This window comes from Culicoides brevitarsis, chromosome 1 (assembly GCF_036172545.1).
Source record: "Culicoides brevitarsis isolate CSIRO-B50_1 chromosome 1, AGI_CSIRO_Cbre_v1, whole genome shotgun sequence".
Classification (NCBI taxonomy): domain Eukaryota; kingdom Metazoa; phylum Arthropoda; class Insecta; order Diptera; family Ceratopogonidae; genus Culicoides; species Culicoides brevitarsis.
Window position 1 is genome coordinate 21727751 of NC_087085.1, and position 24745 is coordinate 21752495.

The window sequence follows — 24745 nt, forward strand, 5'->3', positions numbered from 1 at the left end:
ACTTGAAGGCTGACATTTTTAATGTTTACTTAGCAACAATTTCCAAAAATTTTCTCATTGAACAAAACACATATATACACTCGCCTCAATTTTTACCACAAAATCAACAAAGGATCAACAAATGAGTAGAGGAGTAAAGTGGAAAATTGAAAAAAAAGAAAAGTTTTTAAATATTTTTTTTTCTTTTTTTATATTTTTTTTCTGCGAGTCCAGTCTCGAGCATAAATTCCATCCACTCACCCTGTTTTTGCTCTACGGGATCCAAGTCCTCTAAAGCAAGGTACTTGCACAACGCCAAGTTCGTGTCTTCGGGATGTGGAGGCGACGGCGGAGGACCGCTAGAGGGCCCAGGTTGTAGCGAAGCAGGCAACAATGGCAAGTCTGGTGACAGAAAGCAGGCTAGAGAATGAGGCGTAGAGCAAGGAAGACTGACACACTTTAATGGTGCTGCTGCTGCCGGCGATGACGTTACTGCTGATGTTGTTGCTGCTGCTCTAGCGGGAAACGGGACGGTGAAACTAATAATAACCTTCACAAGCGGGACAACAAAGCCGGAGCCCCGTTCCATTGATGTAAGTCGTCACTTCCTCATTCGCCTTCTCAGTGTGTCTCACGGTATTTCACACCGCCTCGTTCTCCGTCTCCTCACTTGGTATTGTTGCCACCATCGCCTTTACCTGGCCCCTTCAGTGGTTCTCCGTCGTACCCGACCCAGAGGAGAAAAAAAAGTGATTGGCATAGGATCGAGGCAGGACCGACAAAAAAAGTTTTTTTACAATGCGTATCGTCGCCGCTTTTGTTGTCTCCGTCTTCACCGTAGCCTCCGCCTGGTCTTTTCAGAAGCAACCGAGGATTTGTCACCTGAAAAGCAAAAGAGACAAGAATGACTAATGTGAATTTAAAGCAAAAAAGTAAAAACAAAGTCTTAAAGTATAAAATAAAATAGCGTGTTTAGTTAATACTTACTTAATGTGCCCAATATATTTCACCCTTAGGCCGCTCCAAATTTTTTTCTATGTTTTTGTCCCCTGCCCCATTTCAAAAGCCAAAAATCCAATGGGGCAAAATAAAAAAAAAAGTTAAAAATTTCATCAAAATTGACCATTTTTTGGTCCTTTTCCTTACTTTTTCAAGGAATTTTCGAAAATTTTTTAAAATATTTTCAATTTTTAAATTTTTTTTGTGCTGAAAATCGTATTTTAACATGAATTTCTTCTTTAAAATTTTTTTCAAAAAAATTATTTTTCAAAATTTTTTGACAGTTATTTTTATGAAATTTTTTTGTTAAAATTTTTAACTTGAAATACTTTCAGATCAATTTTAAATCATCAAATCTCAATGTAGATACCATAAAAACATCTAAAATATTCATAAAAGACCAACATTTGTTAAAATTTTTTCATTTTGTATGAAACAGTATTTCAAAACTATTTTTTTTTATTTTGCCCCCCCCATTTTGAAAAAAATGTTTTGGGACAAAAACATCGGAAAAAATTTGGAACGGCCTTAATAAAGTTTTCATAATTTTTCACAAAAAAAGGTGAGAGAAAAGTAGATCAAGTTAAATTGAATGGATTTTTCTGCATTGCATTGAATGTTTTTTCATCCCTCTCGTTTGACCAATAAAATTAAAGTATTTTTGTTTTGACCAATAAAATTAAAGTATTTTTGTTTTGTCCAATAAGAAACGATCATTTGATTGAAGTACCTATTTTGACCAATTACTGTTCACGAATAAAGTACATTACCTTTGTGAAAGACATAGGCCTCTGTCCGTTTTTTTTTAACATTAAGCTTTAGGAATTGTATTGAAATTCATCAATATCGATAAAAAAAACAAAAACCTTTACGAAAACTCAAGTCAAAATGAACTATTCAAGTTCTTTTTTCATGATCATTTTTTTTAAAACTTCTTCAATATTTTCTATGAATAATCGTGATAAAAATAAAATACATTTTCAATCATAAATTTGCTTATAATTTATCTTCAGACTAACCCAAAACGATTTTTACATTCGTTAAGTTTTGAATGCTGTATTTAAGCCGAGACATGAACCTTAAATTTGAATTTATGACATAGATTACAACATCAATTTCATTCGACTCAAAATTTTAGTGTGGATTTCATCATGATTTCCAGATCATTCTATATAGTGAATTAAAGTGAAAATGTGAGAGCTCGAATCTCAATTTAAAACTGCGAGTACTAATACGAATACTAAAGATTGGGTTCGAATCCATTCAAAGATCTTAAATATTTTTCTAAAATATATGAAGTATGTAGAAAATTTATAAAATTAATGAAGATTGAATCTTTCCTACGTAAGTTAACAAAAAAAAAAAAATAAACTTTTAGTTTTCTTACCGGGTCATACTATTTTTTCGTACTACTTTAAGGATTTTATGTCAAGTTTCTCTCTAATCGCACATCTTTAATTTCTTAACGATAATCAGAGCTGTAAAATTATTTCATTAATTTAGAATCTCTTATCATTTTAAAATTTCATTTTATTAATTTAATTTAATTTAATACTAATTAACAAACATTTTTAACTAAATAAATTACTTTGCTATACCAACTATGTTTTTTTGTTAAAATTTTAAATTGCACAGGACACAAATTTGATTGGCATCGGCTACACTGGGGAATATTTCGTTGTAGTTGTTAAACTTTTTAATTTTTCTCCCTGCTTCCTTTTGATACTGACGTACTTCTGAGGAAAATAAAACGAAATACAAGATAAAAAATTTTAAACTAAATTATTTCATTGAAGAACAAATTTGATTTTTGCCATCACAAGAGAAATCCTTCTGCGGAAGGATGATAAAAGGGCTAAAATTGAGTAATTTTATCAATGCTTACCTCTTGTTCTTTAGATTTTCGTTCTATCGTTGTGTAAGTTCCTCGTATACTATTTTGGCGCATTAGTATAGCACGACGTCTTAGGTATTCAAAATATGCAAAAGTTAATAAACCAGCCACTATCATGCATACTATTAATACTGTTAAAATAAGTTTACTGTCAGCAGATCCGACAAAAACAGGAGTACATCCCAAAATAAGTATGAGAACTATTAATAGTGAAATTAAGACTCCGACACGATAACAGCCATAATGCTTTTCTATAAAAAAAATCATATCGAAAGTGTAAAACCAAAGAATTTATGTTAATTTTCTTTTTATTTGTAGTACAACCAACCTGTTACTAGCTCCTCATTTTTTTGAATAACACCGCTATGATGATGACGATCTTTGTTATTGTTATTATTGATCGTGTTCGTGTTCACTAGTTGAGTTTTGCTCAAAATAGCTTTATTATTGCTCATTTTATTCGTTGTTAAGAATGTAAAAAGTCTAATTACTGTTTTAAATATTTTTTCTTGTCATATTGGTATAATTTTGTACAATTCAAAATATTTTACGCACTTGTTTTAACTTATGAAAAAAGATTTGGATTTGAACACCTATCTCATTTCACGGTCGAAGCTTACTGAGCATATAACTCGAGACAAAAAGACTGTGTAGATCGTATAGAAAGAAGACAAAATACACTGTAAACAATTTTTGTACCTTTTTTTGTGAAATAAATTCTAATATAGGTACTTCTTCCATCCAATATTAAGCAACATTTGCAAACTTTGGTACATTTCATTACGGATCAATTGCATAAGTTAATTTCACAATTTACATCAATGATAAAAATTTTGTTCAACGTTTGTTTAACAGTGAATGTCTTTTAAAAAATATAAACAACAAAATACATATTTAAATGATTTTCAATACAAACACGTTTTTCTACACTACATATCATGTTTTATACACTTTACAACACTTTCTTGCACAAAGCTCCATAGCACCTGTAGTACCTTCAGTAGTGTTTGTATGTTTTGTTCTGTTGTCTGTAATAAACAACGTGATAATAATTACATATTTTTTCTCACAAAAAAGTAAATCGATTTGTTTAGAGTGGGGACATAACATAAACGATTACGTTTAATACACTATTACTAAAATACACAAAATAAGCCAAGATTTTTAAAGTCTGACAGTGTGGTATGCAATGAATATTAACATTTAGTTGAAAACTATTTTCCATAATAGTCGATATTAAATTTTTAAATTTTATGAATGAAAAAAAGTTAGTACGAAAAAATTTTAATTTTTGAAATAAAATGAACAACTTTACAATGCTGAATGAACTCAAGAAGCTTATCTTATCATATCGTTAGTAATCTACATTGATAAGAGCATTGTATTGCTATACAAAGTGATATCGAAATTAACTTCGCAGTTAGCGATCTCATTTCAAACTCAACTGTTCATAAGTAAACTAGAAAAAGTTTATTTTCACAAAAATGACACAAAAATTGAACTTTTTAATTAACTGCATCATTATTATATGTTTATTGTACCAAATTGAGTGCAAAATAGTAACGAACTTGTGCGAAAAACCAATTAATAATCCAGTTACTGAGTCACAAAGCTTTTGCGAATGCGTCACCGAAAACTCTTTAAGGTGGGGCGAGCTTGTATTGGTTATAAACTGTGCTGAAAAATCACTTAAAAGTGAGGACTTTAGAGCCAACATTTTACCAAACTTCACAGTATCATTGGATCTATCATATAATCAATTCAAAGAATTACCGTTATTAGAAGGAGATGAACTTAGTTTTTTGGACGCTTCGTACAATGAAATTGAGAAATTAGTCGAGAACAATTTCGCAAGAATTTCTAATTTAGTTCATTTGGACCTCAGTAATAACCATCTTGCGGAAATTGATAAAAATTCATTTAGTGCACTAAGCAAACTTACAGAATTGAATTTGGCGAACAATATGTTACACATTTTACCGGAACAGTTGTTTTCTCCTCTACAAAGTTTAAGTTTTCTCACGTTAAGTGGAAATATTGGACTAAACGAAACTTTTAGTCAAGTTGGTATCGATTTATTCCTAAAATTAGGAGTTACGCCGACATTGAACAAGCTGGAAATCGAGCGGTGTAATTTAACTCGCATCGATTTAGGACGTGGAAGTTGGCTGAGTGAGGTTTATTTAGCCAATAATCTAATCACTAATTTAAAAGAAATGCCATCGCGAATACGGATATTGGATTTTAGCAACAATAATATTGAACGGCTTTCTGAATTGTTTTTTAGTGAAATGATTAATCTTGAAATGATTTTGCTGCAAGATATGCCAGAGTTGACAACTGTTGAAGCTAAAAGTTTTTTTCCGTTGCTCAATTTAAAGCATGTCAGTATTAGAGGTTCAAAGAAATTGACCTATATCGATGCCGAAGCTTTTGGTCCAGTTACAGGCGATTCAAAATTGCCAAGTTTAGATATCCTGAATTTACAAGGAACAAAACTCACGTCACTTAATGAGTCTTTGTATGCTTTGTTGAAGGACACAAAAGCCATCGATCTTAATGGAGTGCCGCTGGAATGTGATTGTCATTTGCGTTGGATAAAGAAACTTGCTGTGGAAACAAATGGACAATGCCGATCTCCCAAACATTTACGAGGTGTTCTGCTATCAGGAGTGCCAGAGAAGAACTTTGAATGTCGCCTCTTTCCCAAATGGGTTTACACATCCATAAACGGAGTGCTTATCTTGGTTGTTTTGATTTTATGTTCTCTTGCGGTCTGGTTTGTCACAATGAAACTCAAAAGGACAACAGATAACCGACACAAGACAAATGTCCATTCATCAAGTCCATACGCACCCATTACCATGGCAACAAATGTCAGAGAATCCAACAGTCCGTATTATTAAAACGAGCTCAGAAGTATATCAAATGGTCATAAAAATGCACACCATAAAAATACTTTTTACTGGTTTTTTTTTTGTGCTCATGTAATGTAAGTTGCTCCAACAAATCTGTGAGAAAATGAAGAAAAACTTTTTTTTATTTACTTGAATATTCTGGAATATAATAATAATTGAGAAGTGTAGCAAAGTCTATGTATATTTTTCTTTTGAAATTAATTAAAGCACGTATTCTACGAAGCCATTAACGAAAAGGAGTTTTCACTTTGAGGATTCATTATTATTAATCATGAGCGAGAAGAAACATAATTGCGACGTGCATTAAAATTCATTTTGTTTGTTTTCTTACTCAGGCATAAAGGACTTAATTTTCACGCACGTACTTCCATGCTCACGTATTTCGTAAATGTTCCTTTTCTACAACCTACTCCACTTTCCTCATTGGAGACGTACTTTTTGAATTTATATTTCAAAATAATTTTGAAAGAACAGACCGAGCTCATTAAAAGATTTCAAAGATAATGTGATAAGGAACAAACATACCAGAAGAAAATTTTCTTCGTACCTACGTACGATACACACAGTAAACACACTAATTCAATTGCGAAAAGTTTTGTCACAAAATTTTAAAACGTGTATCGTCCTTTTGCCAGTCGCTACACGTATGACGTACCTGCCTTCCCTTTTCTGTCTATTAAAGATGATAATTATTTACTCAATATGCGACACCCGTATTTTATGCTGCATGATTGCAAGTGAAAAATAAAAATACGAAAAAAAAATGAGGATGAGACATTAAATTATATTATTATTAGTATTGCTGCTACAACCGGGGTAACCGTAACTTTTATGTTTATTTTCCTTCCTTGGTGCTCGAGAGTTCACCAATAAAACACAAAAATCGATCCGGCTTGCGTTTTTCTTCCCGTGCGTGGTCACAAGCAAACACTTAAAAGTTATCGCAACAAACTTTACTTCAGACATTTGAATATATACACAACGAACGAAATGCAACCGCCAAAAAATTCCATAAAAAGTCGTGAAATGATAAATTCGAGTCACGTATCGACTTTTCCATTACCGTGCGTATAGGTGTTAAAAAATTGATGACTTAGTTGGCGGCGGTACATAAAAACTTTATTTCATCCGCTTCTCGTCGTTATTCCCATAATTTTTACACGAGCAGGAATTTTTTTTTCTTCACGATTAAAAATTCAAGTTATGTGTCTTGGGTGGATTTGGATGCGCCTAATTGATGGATACGATAAAGAGACAAGGACTAATGATATTTGTTTGGCAACACAAGAAAAAAAATACGCAAATGAAAATTTTACCCTATTAAAAAGTTATTTGTAAAACATCTCAGGTAAATGAATGAAAAAAAAGTTGATGAAAAAGAGGAAATAGCAAAAAAAGGTTGATACTATTTCTTGTGATGATGACGAGAGTCAAAAGAAATTTGTTTCAAAAAAACACCAAACAATGTATTTTGTGTGTGTAGTTTGAAAATTCCTCAAATTCTTTTGATTTCATTAAAATTTTCCAATCAAAGATACTCGCATAGCATGTTCGTATCCAATTTTTCATGTTTGTTTCTCCTTTCCTGAACTCTTAATGGAAAGGAATGTGCAAGGGTTATAAACTTTTATATGTCGGCCGTTGTGAATGCTATACACAAACATGATCTTAGAAAAAAAAGGTCTATATTTGCTCTTTTGTGTTTTATACAAGAGTGACTTTCAATAGATATTTTTCTTTTGACAGGTCATTTTTACAAGAGGGAACATGGTTGACTTGCATAATTGTCAAATAGGTCTGAAAAGTTTTTTGCTTCACTTGCGGTTCCACACAACAACAAAAAAAAATAAAACTCTTGAAAAAGAAACACAAAAAAAATATTCAAAGAAGTTTTACGTTAAAATTACATTCCAGGTTTTTCTATGTTTTTCTGGATCCTCTCTAATGTCTTTGACAAATCACTTGAAAATATTTCAATTTTTTCAGATACTTTCGTAAATTTAATTGAATGCATAGCTATTTCCCATCTCAAGTATCCTTTATTGAGATTCTTATTACAAAAGCAGTGGGTTCCTTTGTGCACAACTCAGTTTTCAATTAAGTACCGTAAATTCATTAAAATTATTCGATTGGAAATTCGTAGCTCATCGAATAAATAATTTGCTTTTTTACTTATTTATTTATTAAAAAAATCATAGCATTTTTAGTTGATTAAAAAAATGTTTACAAATATTTGCTGCTCTGATTAGGTTTTGTCTTCTGAGTTATTTGCTTTCTAATCATAAGAATTTGAATTAAAATGTTTGATGATCCATTTTTGAACAATCATTAGGTAAAATCTCAATAGAATTACTTAACAATGTGTATTTTTACTGAATAACATCAATATTTAATGAAGAAAAATTGTCAAGGGAAAATTAATATTTGTTTAACACCTAGTAGAGTACAAAATTGGTTTCTTGAATATTTAAATGAAACAAGGGAGTTTCTCACTTGTATTTAGTTATATCTGCATATTTTAAAATTAAAACTCAAAATAATTAATTTTGTAACAAAATCACTCAAATTCTGCTTCACGAATCTCCTTGAGGACTTTCGTAGTGTGTCAATTTTAGCTCAAAGGAGGTTTAAGAACGAAAAAAAAATAGAAGAATGTATGGGAAAGTTTAAAAATTAATAAAATCTCTCAAATATGTTGTGTAAGATTCATTGCATATTTCATCACAATTTTAAATCAAGGTTGGATCCAGAGAGCTCTGAAGGGGCAGGCAAAAAAATAAAAAAAATATCTTTTTTGTCAATTTTTGTAATTTTTATCACATTTCGAGCTGAAAGGAGGGAGCAAATCAATAAAAAATTATCTTTTTTGTCAATTTTTTGGGTGTTGTTAATAATTTTTAGTACATTTTGAGCTGAAAGGGGGGGGGCAAATGCCCCCTATGCCACACCATGGATCTGCCCTTGCATTAAATGATAATTGATTTTTGTTCCGAAAAGGAGAAAATCCAATAAAAGTTTTAAATGGCACAAAAGGATTATTTGTCTCATTCGATAGATTATTTATTTCGCTTTGAAGAAAATGAATTAAATGACTTCTAGGTAAATCCTTCTAATTACACGTCTTAAGTCGTCTTTGCGAATCTCAATTAAAAGTGTTTCTGTCCTAAAGATTAGCCACTATTTTTGTTGCTGTTTGTAATGATACATTTATCTGTATGTTTTGGAATATAGCAAATAACTAACAGCAAAACGACGACTAAGACGGCTTTTGAAATAAATCGTACACATTTATAAGTCTCAACAGTGTACACGGACAGCTGTCTGACGAGCGACAAAAAAAATGTATTTATGTACAAACAGAATAAAAAATTACATTCGCTGAAAAATTCAAGTTTAATAGCTGAAATAGTGTTAAGACAAGCAACGTAAACACCTTTTTATAAATTAAATCATTAAATTTGCATCAAAAGATTTGGAAAGTTGCTTCTGCAATTTACACCCTGATTACAGAGAGTTTTGTTTGGATAACGTTGTTAGCTTAACTTCATCTCCTTACTTTTTTTTTGGCGACATTTATTTTTACTTAAATGTTTTTATCCATAGAAAATATAAGTGGCAAGCATTAATCTTGCTTATTTCTTGTCTCTGCTGAAATAAATACTAGAAATGTTTTATCACTTCACTTTCTTAATGTTTCTTTTTTTTCGCAATGTGAATGTATTAGAAATTTCGCTAAGAAACAAATTTTCAGTTTGATAAACAAAACGTTGTAGATTTTTTTTTTGTAATCCAAAATTGAATTCAAAAGAAAATTGGATGTTATTTTTTGCCCGTTAAATATCGAGTAATCTTTCCTATATTTACTCGTCCGTTTAAAAAAAAATATACTTTATTGTAGTTTAATTACTTTCCTTTTAAACATTTTTGAACGTTTTGAGGCACTTTGAAAGTTGCCGTTTGTCTGTCAAGCCATTCTATGAAATTTTAATCGCAAAGAAGTATAAAAGGACGTAAGTTAATTCGCACAACAATTACTTTAATTCGATATTTTCTGTTCATCTTGCCAAATCATCCACCAGAAAATTATGTTGTTATTATACTTTTTGCATTATTATTAATCTATTGTTATTTTTTTTCGTGCGATACATAACCAATATAATCGGTTTTCTTTCAAGATTAGTTTTTTGGTAATGACAGATTAGAATTTGATTAAGACAAATGAATGTTTATTGTGTTTCAAGTATCATCCACATGGAATGTAATATATTGACTTTGCGCAAATTTGGAGAAAAGTTTGTTCGTGAAGTGTTGTTGTTAGTAAAATTATAAGAGCATCTTGCAAGCCACTTCATTTTCCGTTAATTTAATGCTGTGTGTTTTTTTTTTTGCTTGAGTCAATCATGATATCCAATTTCTGGAGTGTTCACTTCTCATTTTATCTGACACAGAGCACAACAACCCCCGATATCAGTGTTCGTTTAAACTGTTGAGAAATCATCATTTCACCACCGTTGGTGGTATCTTCAACATGCCATTTTTATATCAGTGTTGTATAACATTATTGTTCCATTTATGATATCTCCCCTTCTCCTTCTGCTTACAACGCGAAACGTATCATTTCACACTTAAAATGCCTATCTCTACGTATGGGTGTGTAATGAAAATACACGACGCGAACCGAAAAAAAATACTTATTTTTGCATCGTTCAAAAAGACGACAACGACGTGTTTCCATAACGTAATAACAGTTTTTTGTTGTTATACTTGTACATCTTTTGGATATTAAGTGGCTGATAGGATTCATTTGATATGAACTGTGATAGACACTTTTGTGGCAGCCAGATACGTTTTACAGCAAAATGTCTAAGTATAAAGTACAAAACATCGTGAGGGATCATTTCAAAAAATGTTTTATTAAATTACATGTTCTTTTATTTTCCTCATCTCAAGAATTCACGCCGAACGAAAAAAAGAAATCATTTACAGAGCTCCTTGTTTCTCTCCTCTTTATTGACGTCTATTACATTTTTGCATTGATTTAAATGAAGGCGATCATTCATTTTTGATTGAAAGGGCCGTAGCACCTAATTTTCATCAAAAGGCGTGAGTTTGATGAGAAACAAATAATAATCAAGCTTCTAACAAGAAAGGAAAGAAGAAAAAACTGTCAAAAGAGATAATTTTTACAAGCAAACAAACTTTTTTTTTCGTATCGTTTCCCTTGTTCAAATGTTCGACAGATAAAAATTTCGTCGCTGAAGTTAATGACAAAATGATTACTATGCTGGATGCTGTGTATTTTCATGCAATATCTGGGTTTTTACTGTCGAAGAGATATAAAATCCTTTTCATACGGATACATTTATTTAAATTTTATGATGATGAAAAGGTGAAACAGACGATATCAAAAATTCCATCAAAACTTTTATACAGCAACACACACCTTCATTGTTGATGAGGCAACACGGCACAACAAGAGAAGAAAATATTTTCCAAATACAACAGATATTATTATTATTATGTGATGTTCTTTTGCGTTCTCTCTATTTTTTTGTGTATAGTAAGTATGTATATGGCTCATCACCAACAAAAAATTTTTTGATTAAATTATAGTAATATATTTTATGCGAAAAAGATTTACCCTTTTGGATGATAAATAGTTCAATTTCCTTTGTTGTGCCAATGCAAAACAACAAAGAAAAGAAGTGTGGGAGTGAAATTATGTGCCAAATATTTCTTGCTAATGGTGAGATATTTCACCAGATAAATTTTATAATTCCTTTTTCTAATTTCAAGAACTTTTAAGGCCAGTGCAGTTTTGACAAACGTATCAAATAATAAAATTTTTTAAAAAATCACATTTTTTTATTTGCAGGGTATTTAAGGTAATAAATATGTATGCGAGCAATTTTATTAACTTTTATTTATTCCTGTTAACCCAAGAAGGTGCCCTCAAAAATCAATCAGCTCTTCCATAAGGTTTGGCGCTATCCATTTACGGCGTCGGATAAAATAGGGCAGTTTTTGACCCCCACCCAAAAATCGGAAACCGTCGAAATTCAACAACCCAATTCAACAATTTACGGCGTGTTTTTTAACCCCTCACTGAAAAGGAAATTTTTAGTATCAGTTCAAATTTCAATGAAAGCTCATGAAAAATTTGAAAAAAAAACTCAAATTAATGAAAATTAAAAAAAAAAAAGATTACAAAGTCTGAAATACTTCAAAAATTATTTTAAATAATTCAAAACGAAAAATTTTTAAATCGTGAATATGGCATATTTTTTTATACGTCGTACATTTCTGTTTACCCCCCTCCCCCCCTCGTCTAAATCCGTCGTAAATTTGATGAACCCCACCCCGCCCCTAATCTGCCGACGCCTTTAATGGATGACGCCTTTTACAGATTTTAATTTTAAATTGTAAAATTTTCAAATTTTTCTTTTAAACATTAAAAATTTATTCATGATTTTTGTAAATTTTCTGGGAACAAGATTTCCAGGTTCTTGCCCTTTTTTCACGATCAAAAATAGATGAAAGAAAATGATTTCATATTTTAAGGTCAAAATGATACAAAACATATTTTAAAATTATTGAATAATTTGAGGATATAATGAGAACTTTTGAATATCAGACGAAAGAAATATTACATCCTTCAATTATAAGAAATGTATTAAAGTACAAAAATGCCTTCAGTTAAGATAAATAACAAAAAAAACGGAAAAGGCTATTAACTGATTAATTTGATTAATTACAATACAGAAGTCACTCATGCAAAACTCGGAAATTATTGACCTATGATATAAACGCATCAAGGAAACCAACTGTCTGAAAAAAGTTTGTTATGTAATACATACACAAACCTCATACTTACAATTGACTTGCTAGAACAAAGTCAGAAATATTTCAGCAGTTTATTTGCTCAATGCAACAGAAAACAAATTAATCAATCAATCATTGTTATTTGCACAAAGTCACACACAAAAAGTAAACTTGAATGTTTCCACATTTCGCAGCAACAATTATTATGTGAATGAATGTATTAACCTAATCTGTAAATGCAAAAACTTTGTTCACCTACAACTTGATTGTTCAAATGTGTATTCAATACAAACATGAAAGAAAGTCAAGTTGTGCATTGGCATCTGTCTGTATAAAGAAGTTATCATTGCAATTATTACGTATAAATATTGTATGCATTGATAAGTGTTTGTGTTGTTAGCTAAACAGAAGTAAAGTTAATTACTTAAATAGAGAGAATTAGCAATGATAATCCCCTCTACTTAAATTAATATTCTAGACTTTTAGGTATAAAAGCAGCAGAATTTGGCGTTGAATGCATCAGTTGAGAGTCTTAACTTATTAACGTAAAGTAATTTATCAATTATTTATCCTTTTACAATGAAAGCCTTTGCACTTTTCGTCTGTGTCGCAATTGCCGTAGCTAGTGCCGGTGTAAGTATCTCTTAAATGTTGTGGGTGGAGACGGATGGTTAATTTTTATTTGGTAAATTTAACAGACAATTACTGATGAACAAAAACAAAAGGCTAAGGAACATGCTGCCCACTGCGTAAAAGAAGTCGGTGTGCCTCCAGAAACCCCAATGAAACTCCAAAAGGGCGACTTTAGTGCCAACGACGAAAAGACACAATGTTTCGCCAAGTGCTTCTTGGAAAAGGCCGGTTTTATGGATTCGCATGGAAACCTCAACGATGATGTTATTGTTGCCAAGTTATCTCAGGCAAATGACGAATCAAAGGCAAGTTTAAGTGCATTTTGAATAGAATTCAAATTTTATTTAACAAAACTTTCCACTCATTTCCTCTATGCGAACAGGTAAAAGCATTGTTGGCAAAATGCAAACAAGAAAAAGGAAATACTGCATGTGAAACTGCTTACAAAGTTTACCAATGCGCTTACACAAACAAGGCACTGTAATTCAATATCTCTACATCATTCCTCACATGCATTGACTACGAATGGATAAAATACCTTCGAAAACGTTATACAACTGTGTTATACCTTGTTACTTGATGCGTACATTGCCACAGATATTCATTATATTTGCAAACAATGTACGGCAAAATTAATTGTTTCCGTTTGAATAAAGTTTCAAATTGAATCAGAACTTTTGTGTTTTATGCTTTTCACATGGGAATCTGACTTTACAGATAACATTTGAAATTTTAAAATAAAAAAAATCTTCATTTCCTTCAATTTTGGACTTTAAGTCCGTTAACATTTATTTTTATTAATGTCACATAAGAACATTAATAACTTAAGCATTTTTTTCTGCTTTCATGACACATTCCATAATTTTGAAGGCCTTTTCGCATGGCTCGGCGGCACTTAGTTTGGCACAATCTGCAAGTGCTGTTTGCTAAATTTCCAAAAAACAGAATTGTGAACATTTTTACGCAAAAATTTGTAACGAACTTACCATTTCAGCGGGTGCTGCTCCTAAAAATTCTTTCATCTTGTCCTCGTTTAAATTCATTGAGGTGTCTGCCATTCCAATATTCACAAAGAAGCATTTGGCAGCGCACTGTTTCGAAATTTTAGCTTGTTTAATTTTTTTTTGCTAAACAAAAAAAAATTAAGTTGACTTACTTTTTTCTGAGCGTCAAAGCTACTTGAATCTCCTCCAGCAAACTGCTTGAACATTTCATCAGTAACTCCATGTTCAGCTCCACATTTCATACCAACTTCCATTAACATTTTTTTAATTTCATCTGATCCAACAACCTTAAATTAAAACATTTATGATATTAATTATTTTGCAATTTTTTCGTTCTCACACGATACCGAATTCTTGATATTTTTTAAATTTTTATACGCGTGAAATACTCACAATTTGAATTGCTGCAGCGACAATTAAAATTATAGTAAAGCACTTCATTTTATATTATTTTTTTTTTAATTTTATAATATCAAAGAGTGACAACTTTATTAATCCCTTTAAATTTAATACTGAGTCTTTTCGAAAAAAATATTTTGCTTTTATACAAATTTTAATAACATACCATGACATTCAAAAAAATTAAAATAACGATTTTGGGCAAAAATAAATATCTAAGTTTATACATTTCCTCTATGGAGCTGATCTTCAATATGTCATTAAAGTACAATAACGTTGCTTGAAATAATATGTGGACTTGATATATTGAATCGTGACTCTTCAGGATTCTTTTGACATTGTATCAATTTCGTTCACCTTGACAAGAAGCTCTAAAAAATTATTTATTGGAATAATGAAAGTAAAACTTTTTCCTGAAAGAAGTTTCTTATGTTGCATCATTCAAAAAAAAAAAAAAAAAATGAAGAAACCCAAATAACTTGGCAGGGAAAATCAATAGTATTATATTTAGCCAGGGGATCGCACAGGTATAAATTTATAAAATTGTCAAAGAAAATGCTCTATGCCATTATTGGACAACGCCTTTGAAAAAATATTTTTGCACTTTAATGGTTTGACTAAGCTTACTTTTGTTTTTAGTCGTGTTTTCATTCGGTAAGTGAAAAGTCTCGTTTCTAAAATGAGAATTTTCTTTGCTTTTTTTGTTCTCATCATCGCCTTTGTCTATGGATTATTCAGATTGACATCAAATAATGTGAGAATTTTTTCTGCGTTTTTTTTTATTTTTTCGGCACTATAATTTGTTTGCTCTGTAGCAAAATGTCCGATCATTTAAAGTGACGTCGCAAATATACATTGATGTGTCGCATGGTAGCAAGCCACTGGGTAGGATAGAGATTGGATTATTTTCCGAAGATGCTCCAAGAACAGTAGAGAACTTTCGTGAAAGTAAAATATTTTTTAATGTTCTATCAATGCAAAATTATTAACGCATAAGTTCCTAGTTTGTATCAATGGAATCAATGGGAAATCATATAAAAATAGCGTGTTTCATCGCGTGATAGAAAAGTTTATGATACAAGGTGGTGATATTGTGGCTGGCGATGGTTCGGGATCCATTAGCATTTATGGAAAGCAATTTGAGGACGAGAATTTGCAGATTAATCATACAGATGTGGGATTTGTGGCGATGGCGAATCGTGGACCCGACACAAATGGCTGTCAGTTCTACATCACGACGATGCGTGCGCCATGGCTTGACGGAAAACACACAATTTTTGGTAAAGTGGTAGCGGGACAAAGAGTTGTTCACATGATTGAGCAAGTAAGCATGATTTGAACAGTTTTCTAACGTGACCTGACAAAAAAAGTTCGAAAAAAAAAATTTCAGAAAGTGAAAATTCATATTTTCGATTACAGCTGATTTTAGAAATTTCACTTCCTCTGTCAATAAAAAAAATTATTGAACAATTTATTACTTTTTAAGAAGATCAAATTTAAATTATCTTTTCATTTTTAAACTCCATAAATTCCATAAAAAATTAAAAAAAAAAATGCCAACGACACGCGGCGTTCCCAAGCGGTCACCCATCCAAGTACTAACCACGCCCGATGTTGCTTAACTTCGGTGATCGGACGAGAACCGGTGTTTTCAACATGGTATGGACGTTGACGAAAATCTAACGCATAAAATCGGTACACATAGTGAGAATATTTTCTAATGATGAAAAATCTATGTACAGAAAATTAAAAGTTATTTTTAGATTTTCATACAATTTTTGATCATTTTGCATGTGTACCGATTTTATGCGATAGATTCTCGTCAACGTCCATACCATGTTGAAAACACCGGTTCTCGTCCGATCACCGAAGTTAAGCAACATCGGGCGTGGTTAGTACTTGGATGGGTGACCGCTTGGGAACGCCGCGTGTCGTTGGCATTTTTTTTTATTTATAAATTTATTTTTAAAAAGGTTAAAACAGATTCTGATGATATTCCAATAAAACCAATTGTCATAACTGATTGCGGAGACTCACCCATAGAGGCACCATTTTACGTGTCTGACAATCCTTATGAGTAAGTTGACCTATTTTACTCACTGCAGATGATTACGCAAACTTTTTGTTTCAGTGTTACGGGATGGTTGAAAGCATCAGTTATTCCACTCGGTATGTCATTAACTATCTTGATAATATTTCAATATTTCATCAAAAAACTCGAGAAATTAACTGAACCACACAATGATGATGATGATGCCGAGGAGGAGCAAAAGTGAAAGGATAGCAATTTATCTGCGGTAGTCATCAATTTCAAAAGACTCTTTGATAAAAAAAAAACTCAATTCGAAAAACAACAACACAATACAAAAATAATAATAAAAAAATGTCCAAACCAAAAATTTTCTCTTCTTCTTCTGCTTCTCTCTTGTTGTATTAAAAAAACAAACAACTGCAGTAGTTCTCAAAGGAGGAAGGTGGATGTGTCGTTATAGAAATTAAGGACGACAAAATAGAATAAAAGAAAAACCAATGTCTGAATTTCCTATGACGAGTATTGTTTTGTTAATCTGAACGCAAAAAAAAAATCCAGAGCACGAGTAGACATCACTGCGAATCTTCAAACTGTTTGTCACGTAGATTGCATTTGTTTGAAAACCCAGGAAAACATGTGGTGAGTGAGTTGTTTTTTATGATCTTCGACATATCTTGAATTGAATGACAGAACGATAGTGGAGACATACATACTTAAAGTGAAGAGGCAGGACAAAAATAATAAAAGAAGAAAAATAGAGAATGGAGCATAATGTAAATATACTGCTTACGACTTGTACAACTGCTTGCTAAGATAATCAATATTTAATGTGGAAACAGCAAACGTGTTTTTAATGCAGGAGAAATTTCATCATGAAAAAAGTATACATTTGAAGGATTTTTTTATCTCCACTTTATCTCTTAGTATATATCGAAAAGACGGAAGATTTGAAAAAAAAAATAGTTTTGTGTCATCAAACTTTAACGTTATCGAAGATTCTTTTAAATATAGAGATACCTTTTAGTGTTCATTTAATATTCCATGGAAGAATTCGTTTTTCGTATTAATTTTTTTTTGCTTTTCAACAACACTTGAAAAAGTCTAATTTTATTTAAACAAATCAAAAAGAATAATTTTAAGACCATGCTTAAGTGATTGCACGAAGCTTTCAAAAGAAATTTGTCTTATGAGTTTTTTAAATTGAAAAGTCCTTTTTAGTTTTTTTATTTATTTCATTTAAAGTTTTTTTTAATTTAACAAATTGTTCAGGGTCGAGAAACTTTTAACTTTTACTTAATGGACCTTAATTTTAGACTTGAGCAAAAGAAGTTAAAATTATTTGGCTTTATATGTTCAAACAGAGGCCAATTTTAATCAAAAAAGGGCCGAATTTTCAGAAATTTCCATATAAAAATGATAAAATTTTTGAAAATGGGTCAATTTTGGGCCTATATTCCCGGTAACTTTTTCCTTCCCAGTCCGCCTCTGTGTTGGAAGATCTAATATAATGAGGTAGGAGTATTATCAGGAGTTTCTAAAATCTAAATTGAACACATTTTTGATTTTTTTTTATTTTTAGGTATTTGTTGATATATTTTGAGTTATTTAAAAAACATAATTTTTAAAAATAATTTTTTAAATTATCAAGCAAAATCATTGATTCACTCCGCAATAACTTTTAAGTAAACTCAATTTTCGACCCTGCGAACAGTTTGTCTATAATTACAATTTTATTTTTTCATTCGTTTTTTGATCATCTTCCAAAAACAATGACTTTTTTATTTTAAAAGCAGTCTTTTATGCACTTCATGATTACACGTTCAGGATGCAATTTTCTTCTGGGAAACTCCAATATGAATGCCAACAAATGCTTGAAGTAAATCGTGTGGAAAGAAACGTATTTGCTGGTATAATGAATCGAAAACATTTGTTTTAATGTCAATCTAATTGACTTTCATTAATCAAAGAGTACTTTTTCCGTATGCACTGCAGCAGCACCGATAGCGTTGCAGTGGTAAAACAAATATAAAAGTTTTATCCGTTCATTCGAACGGGAAATTTATAGTTTTATTCGTAGATAGAAGACATTAAAAAAAAACATGTAGCATTTATTTAATTGGAAATCTAATGTGTTTACTCAGTTAATAAAATTAAATTAAATTAAAACACAAATGGAATGATATGCCTTGTGGTTGTTTAAATGGTGGTATGAGATGATAAATAATTTTACTGTAAATATCAACCCCTTTTTCATTATAAAAAGTAAAATTAAACGATGAAAAGTTACAGCCAGTGCAAGTGAAAATGAATCGAAGCGATAAATGTTTTCTTCCTTGAATCACTGTAAAAGGTACTGACGCGGAAAATACACGTGTAACTGTCAATTTTTTTAATCGACTACAATATTGCGTCTCATTTAATTCGTCGTACGTGTCGCAACTCAGATAAAGAGACTAAAAGTCTGCAAACAAAATGCACTGCCACTATATGTGTCACACAAAATTACGTATTCCATTTTTCTTTTTCCTATTCATCCATCTTCCTTTGTATTTATTTTTTGGAAATGAATGGCAAGGAGAGACGCAAACCATGCTTTTTGACAAGTGTGATGGAAAAATAAATTGATTTCGGGTACTTTATTTTTTTTTCTGTTGGTGAGAGTCATTTGTAAATATCATCGATAGGATGGCTAGAAATCGTGTAGCAAATAATTTTCCAGACCTCTTGTAATTTATTTTAAACAAAACAAACAAATTTTCCAACTAGATCTATATTTTGATTAATAGCATACGCAAACTTGTAGGCATTGCGTCACATCAATTATTTTTTACGCCCTCCCCCCTTTGATGGAAAACAACAACAGTGAGTACGACAAACTCATTGTAAAATGACATGTTTTTTTTTTGCATACCTACAAACAATCTGACAATTTACTCTGCTCTACAACAAGAGAAAGAAAAATTGTTGTTTAGAATCTCGTAATAGCTTTCTTATATATCATTATCGTGTGTGTGTGTGGTGTAAAATGCTGTTTTGTTGAATGTGTTTTGCGGTAGCAATTTCCATTGTTCCGCCGAAACAAGATAAATGTGTGTAATTCCATAACTAAGTTATAATCTTACATGAAGTGTTAAACCAGGGATCCGATTTATTATATGTTTGATGTGTCAAGACGAGAGAAAAACGTCTTAGAATGATTGAGATTTTTGTTTTTTTTTTCTTTGCAGATAAAAAAGGATAGACGAAAGTTTTATCAAAAAATTAGATTGACCTCTGCGAAAAAACATTTATTTTCATTATTGGGGCCAACGACCTTTTAAATTTAATAAATTCTACTTCAAGGGTTGATTCTTTAAACGGTTGGGAATCAGAATTCATTGACTTTTAGCATGGAATAAACATCTAATTCTTTCCTTAAGCTCCACTCTGTGCACTAAATCCGTTCCGTTTAAGACAGTACTATAAAAGTTCAAAAATCCTTGTGAAATAAACTTTTTTAAATTTATGCTGCACACTCTTGTATATGCACAACATGTTCATCTTTCAGGGGATTTTATAGAGAAAAATTTGTCGTTTTGAAAGTTTCTTACAATATTGGTGCATTTTGATTTAACCACGTGATCCATTCTCTTGTTGAAAGAAGTAATTGTAGTTTTGTATTCATGTATGCTGTGATAATTTTAATTTAAGTTAATTTTAAGTAGAAAAAAAAATGTTTAAGAAGACGAGTTTTTTGAAAAAATTTTCTCGTCAAAACGAAGGAAGGCGAACTACGTCACTGTTAAAGATCATTGTGCTGAAAAGAAGTGTTTGTCTCGATGCAAATGTGTTAGGCGTCATCCATTAATTGCGTCGGTAGTTTAGGGCGGGGTGGGGTTCATCAAATTTACGACGGAGTCCGACGAAGGGGGAAGAATTTTGAATTATTTAAAATAATTTTTGAAGTATTTCAGACTTTGTAACCTTTTTGTTTCAAATTTTCATTTAATTGAGTTTTTGTTTTTAAAAATTTTCACGAGGGCGTCTCAAAAAAAGTCCATTTTCAAATTTAGTTTCAGCTTTGAAACTACAGATCGCCACACAAACGATTAAAACCCATTTTTTATTTAAGAAATGCGTTTAAAAGAGAAAACTACTACGTCGTGTCGTCATCGTCGTCGTCGTCGTCATTTTTAAAATGACGTTAGACATATTAAGTAAACTTCTTATGCAGATGTATTTTCGGTAAATAAAATGTTTTCTTTGTATTATTCACATTTAATGCAGGTATTAGTGTATATTCCAAACTAGGAAAGTAGTATTATATGATATGTTGCTGCAGCATACAAAATGTTTGAAATGAGGTAAACATCACATTCACCTCCGTAGTTTTCATTTTCCGTGCACTTTTCTCTATGGAAAAAAAAGATTTATATTATGCAGACATTAAAAAGCAAATACGAAAAATTCAAAAGTGTACGTTTTACATACCAAAAGTAGGTATACCTTCTGTACATTTTCCGAGATGCTTTTTCTTCGTCGTGTTGCTTTCCAAACTTTTTTTCTCGGTTTGTCATAAAAAAAATTCCGTAGGTCAGAAAAGATTTTTGAAACTTTGCCTAAGCTCATTTTCTCATTGTTACAAATAGATTTACAACTTGATAGAAATCAAAAATTAGCATTTTTGCTCTTCTTGCTTTGGAAGTCAAATGAACAGATTTAAAGGAATTATTTTTTTTCAAACGTGCTTACGTTTATTCGATTAGAAGAAATGTAAAATTTAAATTTTGCATGGTTAGCAAATAACAATAAATATAAACAGGAAATCTAAAATTAAAATCTATAAATTCTACTTTTGCGGCTAGTTTCTATCTCTTTTAAGAACTTAAAATTTTACCCTTGATTTTTTACTGATTTAATAAAAATTAAAATTAGTTTTAAGGTTCAATGAAACATAATCAAATCAGATTTGTGTAACTTTTATATTTTACGTGAAAAGACCTCAAAAGGAAGAAATTTTAATGAAATAAGAATGGATTCCGATCAGAATGTTTAATGTTGATTGCATACTTTTAAATGTTCAAAGTAATTTTTGTTTTAATTAGCGTTCAGTTAGCGTTTTTTCGTTTCATTTCCTTAAAGATAAACAGCATATCGAGTGCTGCATTCATGGAAAAATTATTCTGAAAAATTTCACCAAAAACTAAACTTTACTAAAACCATCAAATAAAGATATTAAATGACCAAGATATCTATATTGAATAATCACGAACATAAATCGTCATTACTCTTACTTTGACGTTTATGTTTTAAAACTTTTTATTACTTTAAACTTAAATTTATTCTTTTCATCATATTTTGCGGCAATCGTCGTCGTCGTCCTGTAGTCTGTATACATGATTCCTTCTGTTCTAAAATGTTCAATAAGGCATTTAATGGTTTCAGTAACAGCTCAACATCATCAAATTATTTTTCATTTCATTTCACATGACTTGGCACCACCTCCCAGTCACTCGCGCCACTTCCATTACGTCTCGTACAATTTACATATAGAGAGAGACTTTTCCTTTTACCTCAATTTGTTATATTAGCTTTTTATACCTTTTAAAGTTTAACATAAAAATTACTTTTCTATTCATCCAGATTTGTGTAATCATCGTATCAATTTATAATCGAACACATTTTCAGCTGTACGGTGCGTCGCTTGTGTGCACGATTGAAATTCAATGACTTATAGAATCGTTGCTCTGTTGAGGAGATAGCATGAGTGGCAACCTTATCAATACACTTTTGTGAGTAATTTTAAATCGATGAGTCTCTATTTTGCGTGCACTATAATTAAACTTTTTTTTTGCTAAGAGGGGCTGTCGGATGATTGTGAGAAAAACGGAAGAGATAAAATTTTGTTTACAGTGCAAATGCGGAAAATGTGTATCATTTATCTGCCTTTTAAGAGTCAAATTCAATGATCATCGATTTTGTATACTTGTATTAAATCATCACAGTCAAAAAAAGATATATTTGTTACAGAATATGTTAAATCATGTTGTTCGTTTTTTTATGTGCATTAGAGAAATGAAAAGGAAATTCAAGGATATCTGCGCAAATTTATTGTCAAGACTAGAAAATAGATATAAAAAAATTCGTCATTTTCAACGATAAAGGTGTTTTTCTTTTAAAGTTAAGTATTTTTTTTTACCGCGATTGAGGACTTGAGAAATCACGTGGTTTATTTTTTTTTAGGTCCCGTGGTTTAAATTTTTTAGGTCACGTGGTTTGAAGATCTTCCAGATCACGTGGTCTAAAATGCAATACATTTTTTCAGATCATTTAGTTTGAAGATTTCCAAGTTTGTGTTTGAAAAATTTTTATAACCACGTGGTTGACGAAATCTAAATGATGTGTCCATAATAACTTTTAATATTTTTTTGAAATAACATCAAAATTTATTTTCTATTCGAAAACTGATGGACGGATTTCGATATTCTAGAAATAAAAAAAATTGAAGCTCTCATACTTGCAATGATGATGGGGTAAATCTTTCATAAAATACACACATCCGATGAAGTTTTCGTAATCCTTTTACATGCTGGAATTTTGGGATTTTGTTATTGATTTCTCTTCGATTTGGGAGAAAATATTTGATAAAATATGTGCTAAGCAAACTGTCTATGATTTCGATAAACAATCAATAAATTAAAAAAAAAATGTGCAAAAAAAAAATTGTAAACCTTTAGAGCATTTGACGAAAAAATTAATTCATTAATTATTCACAAGTCATGCATGCATTAATGTTTGTTTTACTTGATTCCTCCGATTATTCGATCGGATAAATAACGACAACACATAAATAACAATTCCATGCGGATGGATTAACTTTGCGAGTTATGAAAGTTAAATGTATTGAAAAATTGCTCCTTATTCCTCTATATGAATCGGAAAAATTTCTCTCTCTATTATTAATTTTTCTACTCAGCTCATCTATCTCTTTTACAAACAATAAAATTAAATGTGATTTGCACAATTCATTGAATTTGTACACTTGTATTCCTCCGTTGTATGACATGAGAGGTATTGTACTCTACAAACAAAAATGTTGTGAAACGTGGTTTTTCTAATAGCTTCATACGCACAGAGGAAAAAAGAGTGAGCACACATTCATTGTTGATTTTTCATTATATTAGGATGCAAATTGCTTTTATTGAATTATGTGTGGAACTGGAGAGCTAGACGATAATACGGCACATATGTCCTGTCCAGTGGTACAAGTCCTCTTGTTTATTTTTCCTATCGACACGCATTACGAGAGTGCCGGAGCAGAGTAATAAATGTTACTGTCGTGTTTTCATCCCATTCATGTATTTTTAACGTTTGCAGGATACGTTAATGTGTCGTTAAATTGTTACATATGTCATTGTATGTGTTTTTACTTTTGGTCCAGCGACTAAACAAATAATAAATGGTTTAATTACAAAATTTTGTATGCGATGTGCTGACCCATTTTACATGATACCGATCACACAAATGGTTAGATTTTGCAGTATTAAATGCATTCCGAAGGGCATTTAAAATATTTTTACTTAATTACGACATTCGTTTCGTTTCTGCTTCATCGTTAAAATTGTTTCCTCACCCTCTTTGAACCCACAAAATTAACGCAGAAGAATCGTTAAAAGCCAAAATTAGCACATGTTAACATTTCTAAAAGGGATGCAAGAGACAGAGAAAGAGCCTCTTGTAATTGTTAAATATGCATGTTAATAAACAAACAAAATTCATCTCAACAAGAAACAGATGTTTCAACTAGAAATAGATCCAAAAACAAGTTAATGTCATTTTCGTTCCGAAATGCAAAAGATGTACAACTTAGGAGGAATAATTTTGTATTTTTAAGGTCTGAGACATTCGTCAGCAGGCATGTTTTTGACACACATATGAAAAGAGACATGTATGGAGTAAAACATTTATTCCGCCCAGTGTCTAGAGTCTAGACTTTATAATTTTTGAATTGAATTCTCGTAACATTGTACAAAATTTATGGGTTTCCAGTAGCAACTATTGTGATATTTTTGTGTATAAAATAGAG

General features: G+C 31.1%; 4 protein-coding genes, 1 long non-coding RNA gene and 2 other non-coding genes across 7 annotated transcripts; 4 read left to right on the forward strand and 3 right to left on the reverse strand.

The window, feature by feature from the left end:
• Positions 1-2577: 2577 nt before the first annotated feature.
• LOC134827422 (uncharacterized) lies at positions 2578-3474 on the reverse strand. Its single transcript, XR_010161790.1, has 3 exons — positions 3201-3474; positions 2864-3123; positions 2578-2714 (listed from the first exon to the last, which is right to left on the reverse strand). It is a non-coding gene; the product is annotated as an uncharacterized LOC134827422 (long non-coding RNA).
• Positions 3475-4303: 829 nt separating this feature from the next.
• On the forward strand, positions 4304-6016 carry LOC134832622 (protein slit). The gene has a single exon (XM_063846716.1). The coding sequence runs from the start codon at positions 4357-4359 to the stop codon at positions 5776-5778; it is 1422 nt and encodes a 473-aa protein (XP_063702786.1). The 5' UTR covers positions 4304-4356; the 3' UTR covers positions 5779-6016.
• Positions 6017-13134: 7118 nt separating this feature from the next.
• Positions 13135-13877, forward strand: LOC134827004 (general odorant-binding protein 56d-like). Its single transcript, XM_063839526.1, has 3 exons — positions 13135-13245; positions 13311-13550; positions 13628-13877. Exons 1-3 carry the CDS (start codon positions 13192-13194, stop codon positions 13727-13729), a joined length of 396 nt encoding a protein of 131 aa, XP_063695596.1. The 5' UTR covers positions 13135-13191; the 3' UTR covers positions 13730-13877.
• Positions 13878-14069: 192 nt separating this feature from the next.
• Positions 14070-14706, reverse strand: LOC134837447 (uncharacterized). The gene is made up of 4 exons (XM_063852822.1): positions 14643-14706; positions 14402-14536; positions 14232-14336; positions 14070-14171 (listed from the first exon to the last, which is right to left on the reverse strand). Exons 1-4 carry the CDS (start codon positions 14688-14690, stop codon positions 14070-14072), a joined length of 390 nt encoding a protein of 129 aa, XP_063708892.1. The 5' UTR covers positions 14691-14706.
• A 590-nt stretch (positions 14707-15296) lies between these two features.
• Positions 15297-17057, forward strand: LOC134838338 (peptidyl-prolyl cis-trans isomerase, rhodopsin-specific isozyme). Its single transcript, XM_063853848.1, has 5 exons — positions 15297-15402; positions 15464-15596; positions 15653-15972; positions 16622-16725; positions 16780-17057. The coding sequence occupies exons 1-5, from the start codon at positions 15328-15330 to the stop codon at positions 16922-16924; spliced, it is 777 nt and encodes a 258-aa protein (XP_063709918.1). The 5' UTR covers positions 15297-15327; the 3' UTR covers positions 16925-17057.
• Positions 16203-16321, reverse strand: LOC134828244 (5S ribosomal RNA). The gene has a single exon (XR_010161874.1). It is a non-coding gene; the product is annotated as a 5S ribosomal RNA (ribosomal RNA).
• On the forward strand, positions 16470-16588 carry LOC134828245 (5S ribosomal RNA). The gene has a single exon (XR_010161875.1). It is a non-coding gene; the product is annotated as a 5S ribosomal RNA (ribosomal RNA).
• Positions 17058-24745: the final 7688 nt, after the last annotated feature.